This window comes from Lygodium microphyllum, chromosome 17, assembly GCF_053477565.2.
Source record: "Lygodium microphyllum isolate KBCC chromosome 17, Lygodium_microphyllum_v1.1.10, whole genome shotgun sequence".
NCBI lineage: Eukaryota > Viridiplantae > Streptophyta > Polypodiopsida > Schizaeales > Lygodiaceae > Lygodium > Lygodium microphyllum.
Window position 1 is genome coordinate 88272416 of NC_141151.1, and position 9272 is coordinate 88281687.

At 41.0% G+C, this 9272-nt stretch overlaps 1 protein-coding gene across 1 annotated transcript; it reads right to left on the minus strand.

The window, feature by feature from the left end:
- Window positions 1-2041: 2041 nt before the first annotated feature.
- Window positions 2042-8641, minus strand: UBP27 (ubiquitin-specific protease 27). Its single transcript, XM_087697761.1, has 9 exons — window positions 8160-8641; window positions 5056-5170; window positions 4844-4944; window positions 4541-4759; window positions 4396-4464; window positions 4129-4260; window positions 3909-4046; window positions 3649-3711; window positions 2042-3543 (listed from the first exon to the last, which is right to left on the minus strand). The coding sequence occupies exons 1-9, from the start codon at window positions 8499-8501 to the stop codon at window positions 2242-2244; spliced, it is 2481 nt and encodes an 826-aa protein (XP_087553887.1). The 5' UTR covers window positions 8502-8641; the 3' UTR covers window positions 2042-2241.
- Window positions 8642-9272: the final 631 nt, after the last annotated feature.

Consider the following 9272-nt stretch of genomic DNA (forward strand, 5'->3'; position numbering starts at 1 on the left):
GAGCTAAGACAAGTCTCTTCATTTTTTCATAACTATGGGGGAAGGCGCCATTACCTCGTATGTTTTTAGAAGCTTATGTATTGTTCCATATTGTTCTATTCCTTGTAATATTAAAAGGACAAGTTTTAAAGGTATAGTATTTAGAATAGATAATTACATCTTGCTAAGATTGAACTTTTGAAGATCGTTTTCATCCTTTAGTAGAATCAAGCCTATGCAAGACAATAAACCAACCCATCAATTTACACATGGGAATGACAAATTTAATTTGACTCTAGAAAGAATAAAGGTAGGTTCCCTATAAAGATTATAAAGTTTCAAGATGAGGAGCTAAATTGCAAACTATTGGCTTTTCTTCCAAACATGGTGATCTCTACACGTTGCTTGTAGTTTATTAAATTACTTTTGACTTCTCAATTGCATAGATTAAGCTATTTCCACTCAATAATGTCCTATCTTGTAAAAAAAAGAAACAATTAAGCACATCATATATGACTAGTACATAAACACCAAAAACAAAGACTCGATAATATCCATAATTTAATTAGCATGAAGTACTCTAAACCCTTTAAACCACATGTCCAACGCATTGTCACAAGATGGTTATATTTTTAAATGTGATATAGGCAATTATATTGACTCTAGTTCTTCTCAACAAATAATTTGTTATCTTTAGTATTGAGGCTAGTGAGCTTTAACTTCTTGATAACAAATGCAAGTATACATGTATATAAGCTAAATATACTGTACAAGCCATACATATTATATAAGGTTTTTTTTGTAGCACTTTATAGGAGAAGATGCAAGGATGAATGGGCCTAAGGGGTACAAGCATGGAGCTCCTCTTCACCATTATATCCACATAGTGGAGGACCCTTAGGTTGATCTTATGAAGCCCACTTTCATTGTTAAAGATGTGATGGAAGAGCTTTTGCATATAACGCAAGAGAATCATGGCAACCCTCTTCGCAATGGAAAGCTTGCAAATATGACGGGTGTTGAATTTGTAGACAACAATATGGCCACTTAAACTATCAAACCTTGCAACAAGCCAACAATACTTGTATGGTTGAGGGATTACTAGATCTTGGGGATTGCTTACCAATACCTTGTCTAAGTTAATAAAAAGCAAGTAGCACACACTTCTCCCCCCGGAAGTTATTCGCAAAGCTAACAATCCTCTTTAGTTTGTCCACATGGGCTTGTGCTTCCCTATACACATTACATTTCTACAAGCCATTTACCTCATTGATTATTGATTATTGATGACTTCTCTTGGGTTTCTTCTTACACCTCGCTAGGGTATTTCAGAGATTTTGGAGAGGCAATTAAATATATTAGAACTGCGACAGCACATCGACACTTTCTACATCAATGTTGAACCATGGCTGTTCCAAATATGACCAAAAGGAGTCATGTTTCAAGTATAGGAGCATTTGACAATGAGCTCCCAGTTTGTAGCCATGTAGATAAATGCGTCAATAAATAGAGCAAATTAACGTGGCTAGGCTCCTAAAAAGAATGCTCTCGAAAAAAGTAAGCATACAAAATTGAAATGCTGGTGAAAAGGCGATAGCATTGATCTTGACATTGTACCTTGGCTTGATGCATGTCAATGAATCATCTCTCGTACTTGTAATCACTAAGAACATCCTCACCAAGTAAAAGAAAACTTCTAACAAAGCATATTTACTGTACTATTTGTGATCCGACTGTGAGAAAGCCCCTGCCCCAATTCTTATTCTCCCTTGTGTGCAACCAAGGATAATACTTACACAAAATAGGGGGGCATATGCTATAAAGGATAATAGTTACTCTAGTAAGGGACATATCTTATAAATAGCACTTGCGCATGCTCAAGGAATAATTCAGACCTGTAGGCGTACTACTACTTGCAATTTAGCATGTGATCACTATGGCTATTTATCTATACCCCTCGCTAAAAGTGGTAACATTAATGTGTTCATGCCGAGTAACTCTTACATTGATTAGCAAAACAGTGAGAAATTCATAACTTAGCTACCCAAGATAGAGCAAGAGAAGACCGTGTCCATAAAAGTGGTATGGCTTTCAGCACAGCCAAAAGGCGAGGCAAAAAGGAATCAAATTATTGCTGTAACAATTTATAGCCAAATTATGCCGAAGTACAAGGCAAACATCAAGCCCTGTTGTACAGGTCCCTCTTCATTCTTCAAAATTCTTGCCCTCATCATTTGTAGAGGACACTGCAACTAAAAACTCCTAATGATGCTCACCACTATCAAAATTTTGACTGATCCAACTTGCCCTTCTCTCATAGAAAAGCAAGGATGCTTGAGCCATCAACACCTCCTCTTCTGTTACAAGGTCCACTTGAGAATCGGAAACTCTGAACCAAAGAGCTTTAGTTTGTTCTTTTTGTAAGCCCCCACTCATGTGAGGGCTAAATTCAGTTGGGTCACCATTGGCTGCATCAGATTCCAACAAAGAACTGCTATTAGAAGAGTGCTCCTCCATGCAGTTATTGATCTTAACACCATTTTGTAAGCCCCCACTCATGCGAGGGCTAAATTCAGTTGGGCCACCATTGGCTGCATCAGATTCCAACAAAGAACTGCTATTAGAAGACCGCTCCTCCATGCAGTTATTGATATTAACCCCATTTTCAGCAACAGCCTCCCAACATACTTCCGAGACTGCTTCAGCTTTTGCAAATTCTTCCACTGATTGTACATCACCATTGTTCACAGATAAACATGGCTCGGTTACTTGGCCGGAGAGCTCAGCCAATTGTATGTCAGCAGTTCCAGATTCTTTAGAGCATGTCACTGCATTATAACTGTCACATTCTGTATCATAATGTGTCATATCATCAATCCTTAGATTAGCTTTTCTATATACAGTGTAATGCCCATTTCGGGGAGAGCCGTGATGTACAACTACTGAAATAAGTTCATACATCCACTTTTCAGAATTATGAAAAGCATCTACTAGTTTGTTCGTATCCCTATGTAGTCCATCATGCCCATTCGGTGACGTCATGAAGTTTGTTGAAAACTTGCGTCCGTCATTCATTGGCACAGATGTCTGTACAAAGGAAGTTTGATCACTAAAGGAGGAGGCAGACCGAAACAGATGATTTCTAAGCTTGTGACAATCATACAATTCTCTGATTAAGATATCAGTAGTGGGTGAATCTGCTCCTTGCCAACTCAAATTTTGCTCCAGTCCTATCTTGGAACCACCCTCTGGGAACATTTCTAAGCTGCCTGCATCATCCCCTACTTTCTGAGATGTGCTTTCACAGGAGGACTCTGAAGCAGAATCTTCACTACTGGAAGACAAGCTGAGATGTGCTTCATCAGAAGTAGACTCATCCATGCTTGATGGTGCCCTATGAAAGTTATTCCTGAACCTCCCCTGCAGTTCAAAGGAAGCCCTGTGCCATAACAACTTCTGAATAGCTTGTGCACCAACCCCTGAATCGATGCTTTCGGTCATGTTACCCTGTCCAGAGACTGTGAAGGGAAACAGGTTCAACACAAACGGAAAGGAAACATGTCCCTGCATTGAGAAATGGTAAGCCCAATATCATATCATCCTACACAAAGAGAATGATATAATTGGCATGCAAACTTTCAAGTCAACAAGAACCTGAGACACACTCACCATCCACTTTATCAGTTCTCCAGAAGCATTCATGATGGCACGTCTCACATGAAAGCAAAGGACCTGCAAATATCAAGAATATCAGCTGATGCAAGATTGTAGACATCATCAGCTGCCAAGAACCTGTTAAATACAAAATTTCTCACGATTACTAAACCATAGGAGCACAGACCTTGTCTATTGAAACAAGAATCTGTCAAATTGCAAAAGTAACAACAAAAACAGGAAAGCAATGAAGACACTCAAAATAATCATGATACCTCGGGACAGCGTCCAATTTTTAGCTGTTTCAGAGCATTCACATGAATATTCCTCCAAATAATACCCTCCTGCTTTACCTCACCCTCACACAAACAATCATCATCAAATGTGCAAGCCTCGATCTTCTGTACTAAAGCCTGAAGAGCAATAATACTTGCATTCAATTACTTGGCCCATTTGTGTTTAGCAAGGCATCTACAAATCTTATTTAACACAAACCTTGTTCACCATCTTCCGTGACTGTAAATTGTGTATAGCATATAAATGAGAGCATCGACTACACCTAACATTGCTTATACACTCAGGTGCAGTGAAATGATGTAGACATTCTTCAATAGTACATTCCTCGACCTGTTTGAAGCACAATGCCAAGAAAGAAAGATATTCATAGGCTCGTTATTGAAAAAATCCTTTTGAAAAAACAGCACAAAACAAAATGTTCTTGCACAAAAAGCAAATAAACTGCTAATTGCAAATTAACCTTACAATATTTCCATCAGGTAAATGAGGAGGTGAAAGTACTACATCATGGAAGCATTCAAACCGTGTAGAGAACTGCAGCAGCCATAATGCTTCAGTAACTGCAGAGAGGAACTTATAAAAGCAAGATTGGCACATAGAAGTTTCAGACCTGAAAGCCACAATCTTTACAAGTCAAAGAACTACCCATGGAGCCTTCCATTGGCCAATTAAAATATTCCCTCCAGCTGTTCAATGCACTTGGCTCCACCTCACTGATTGACCTTACAACATCCAGAAGTGATCCGGTATAAGCCCTCAAGTTCTGGAAAACAGCTAGCCGCTCCTCTTGTAGTGCATTTGAAAGATGAGAAAGTGCCTCACCTGCATCCTGGTATTTTCAACAAGATTAAACACAGTATAATAAGGCTGCACAATAAAAAATCAAGACACAGTACAGAACAGTTAAACAAACCTGCTGCAATGCAAGATCAAAGTGCTTCACATATGGCTCCAAGGCAAAAATAACATTACAGGGATTGGCCACATGCCTTTCAGAATCAAGCATCGAAAGTTCTGGAGGCATCAAAGTGTCCACATTATATATATGAAACAGAAGAATTCAGGGTAGGGAGCTCGGTGTAAAGGTAACACACTCTCACTAAGCAATATAATAGAAATGTCAACCTTCTAGTAGAGCCATAAGGGCCTCTGTAAGTGGCATTGCAGGACAGCTCTCAATGCCTTTTTCATTGTTGAAAGTGGCCAAAAATGAGAGGAACGCTTGAGAGCTTGCAAGAGCCTGTAAGAACAGGAGCAACACATCAAAAAAGACAACTCAACTTCCCGGTTAATATTAAATTCAAAGTAAAGGGCATAAAACTCCCATATGGCAACAAACAGCCCCAGCTTAAGATTCAAAACATGATAAAAAAGGGAAACAGAACTCTCTCTCTCTCTCTCAAGCGGCTACCCTGGTGGTGAGCCACTTGTTTTAGCAACCCGCAGACCTGGGCTCAAATCTCCCTACAACTAAATGACCGTGCCAATTCCTATAATTAGTTGATGTGCAAGTGCAAAGTGCACATTTAAAAAATTGGGGCTTTTTGAACTTAAGTGCCAAAGTTTCAATTAAATTGTTAAGATGTGGATAACAGGGCCAAGGCTCTGGCCCATACACTAATATTTTTGGATTATATTATGCTTTCTATGCAAAAACATCAAGAAAAAATGGATGTCAATTTTTGTGTGCCAGCTTTGGGCAAATGGACTCATCTCCTCCAAGCATACTCAAGGGGGGACAGCAAGATGCATCTGGAAGAGATCATGCTATGTTGCTAACAGCTGCAAGCTGCTTTGGACAGCATAGACTTTCTGTGTAGGGTTGCATGCAAGTTGTGTGCAGCTTCCTCTGCTCCGTCAAAACTAATGTTGCTGTTGGCAGCTGTCTTGGAAGTTGGACTGTGTGAAGGTGCTTTTTCTAGTTTCATGCACTTTACCACAAGAAATAGGCTGTATTCTCTCTCCATATGCAGACAAGACTAGACAGCATGGTGCAAGGTTGGATTGGAGTGTCTAGCATTAGCAACAACCTAAAGCTTCTCTATTCAGCATAGACTTGCTATCTAGCATTGTGGGCACGTCGTGACATGTGCAGCACTCTCTCTCTCGCTCTCTCTCTCTCTCTCTCTCTCTCTCTCTCTCTCTCTAGAGAGCACAAAGTTTTTTCAAGGAAAATCTAGTCGATTTTGGAGCCTGTTAGTCACATTTGGTGAGTGCACTTAGTGAGCAGCCAGGGCTAGACTGATCTATGAAGAGCAAGAACAAGATGCTGGTTAGATTCTGGCAGTGGCTAAAAAGCAGGGTTTCATAGCAAAAACTACATTCTTTTTTACTCAATTTGAACAGCTCTAGTAATCTTAAAGAATGCCAAGCTTTGGAGCCAATGTGTGTTTTGCGTCTCTAAGTAGGAGCGTTCCGGCTCCCTTGTGTTAATTGTATTAATTGTTTTAGTGTTGATTTCAGGATTAAGCTTTAAGTGTTTTGCATTTTAAGTTTATGAATAATACCCTTTGGGTTTCCTAAAAGCTGGTTCCAATCCCAGATATGCCTCTGAATCCTTAGTGCAGACGAAAGCTCAGACAGCCCACACAACCGGTCAGCAGCCGAAAATGCAAGTAGGAGCAGCAGTTCAAGGGAGAAGAAAAGGTCATCCAGCCCACACGAGAGGGTACCAGCCTGAAAGCACAGGAGTGACAGCAGACAGCAGGTCATCCACCCCCTGCCAAATGCAGTCACCCAGCAGCAGACAGGCCACCCTGATGCGTAGGAACAGCTGGGACAGTAAAACGCAAGAGCAGTAGCTCCAACAGCAGTAAAACACAGCAATTTCAAACCTATAGACTATAGTCAGTAAACAGCGACCAGAATCAAAGATTGTAGCCATCTAATACTATGTGAGCATGCACAAATGAACAGAAACATGAAAAGACAAAGCATAAACAATAACACAATGAACAGTGAGGGATGAACACAAGAACTCAGAATAAATGGGTGATCTTATCCATAAAGACAGGAGACATACAGTACAATACCACCAGGATACCAGCCACGGTGATAACAGCAACGCAAGATACAACTCAGAGTGGAGAAGGAGTGTAAATAAATAGGCCTCATGATGCCACCCTAGACAACAGGTAGGACCAAAATGAGTTGCCCAGCTGCCCATAAAGGTGCCCAACTAAAGCCAGATAAAGTGCCCTGAAACCCATGAAAGGTACACTGCTTACTCTGTAATGAGCCTGGGACATGGCAAGTTGCTGCCATGGCAGGTTGCATAGCAGGTGACATGCCAGCCTCGGACCAGCAGGTTGGACAGTGGATGACATGGTAGGTCAAATCAGTGCTGGTGGAAAAGGTAGCCTTTTTCTCACAGTCTTTGAGACAATGCCATGCTCTCCTCATGAATAGCAACAAGACCGCCTCTTCTTTGATGTAGAACTAGTGACCAAACCTGATACACAACCACCAATAACAAGACAAGACAGCTGCCTTCATGTATATGGAACAGATTCCTCCTCAAGCAAAAGGGAGGTCGAGGCAACAAAGAAGAGGGACTTTGAGTACACTTGAACCTGTAAGGCCAAGACCATGGTCCATAATTGATACTCAATAGGATGGTTGAAGAGAACAAAGGAACAGAGCTTATGAAGGTGAAGGCAGACTCGAGAGTTATGATAGATCATGGATAACCTTCACACCCATGAGAAGGGCCACAAGGTCTGGTGGCAATACACAACGGTTCAAGAGGGATCAACATGGCAAGCATCATTGCTAGTTGGTACAAGGACTACCTCATTTCCCAACTGATTTCCTGATGCACATGATAATCTGGATTGCATATTCTGTACCATAATAACAGTTGACAACATCACATCATAAGCTCCAGCATCAATCACTGTACATCAAATTGCGACTCATGCAGCCCCAGATCGGGATGTCAGCATCAATCACTACATTGAATTGCGTCTTGAATTCCTATTTTTCAGCATTAATCATTGTACATCACGTTCCACCTCGTGCAATGTAATCTTAGCATCGGTCACTGTACATCAGACTGCATCTCATGCAACCCCCACATCATAAATTCAACTGCTGTACATCACATTGCATCTCATACAATCCAGCATCACAATCTTTGGCATCATTCATTGTACATCAGATTGCATCTCAAGCAACCCCACGTCATAAATTTAATATCAATCACTCAGCAGGTACTACCAGGAAATTACCTGGAGAATTGAATTAAGGAAACAATTGTTGCCGACATTGCGCAATCCCGGGACAAATAGCTGGTGCGGATCGAGCGAAGGAGGGCTGTCACCAGCACTGGTGTCGTGGGCTCCCAGGATCCATGAGAAAGCAGGCGAGTGAGTGATCTGACGGAGGAGGAGGAGGGCACCCAGGGTGCCGGCGCCAAGCAGCGTCAAGCCGAGGCCATGAGTGAGCTTCAGAAGCTGCTTCCAAGAGGAGAGATGGCCATGGCGGCCGTGGAAGGTGATGGAATCCCGCAGCAAATTATTCAGAGACGGCAGGGCATTGACGAAGCTGGATGAAGAGGCAGACCCCTTCATGCTTCACCGACCAGATACACAGAGCCGCACAGACAGACAGACAGAGACAGAGAGAGAGAGAGACTGCGTTCTCAGAATTCTGATTAGCGTCTTCTAGTCTCTAGATGTTAAAAGCTCTGGGTCGGGCGACTAAACTTTTAACCAGATTCGTAAAACAAGGGCATGAAGGGCATGTGATCTATGAGCTCATTTACTTATTTATTTATTTATAATTAGTATAAATGCGTTTTTGTGTTCGTTAAAAAGGGCATCTAGTCGAATGGGCCAAAAACTTTTTTTTTAAGATGCGAAAAAATATTTATATTGAATAAATAGATAACCCTTGATACAAGAGTTCATAATTATGCCATAACTAGCGCTCCGTCCGAGTACCCATGCGAGCACGAATGCTATTTCTCACTCTCTCTCTCTCTCTCTCTCTCTCTCTCTCTCTCTACTTCTCACACTAACACAACGCATGCTAGAGAGAGCAACCAAAACACTTAAAGCTCATGTCAAATTATGCACACATAAAACCAACAAAAGACAAACGATCAAACCACTATATACTATTTGCAAGAATTACTAAAAGGCCAAGTATATCAACCATTTGAAAACCTAATCAGTCCTCTGTATACTGGGCAACTTGCATGCTATCCAAAATCACAAAAGTGTCAAATCCAAGCACCATTTTGTGTGCATATTTAAAAAGTGCACTTTGCAAGAGGGAAATGAAATCAATGACGTTTGTAAAACACTTGCACATCCAAAAGTATATCATCTACTCTTCAA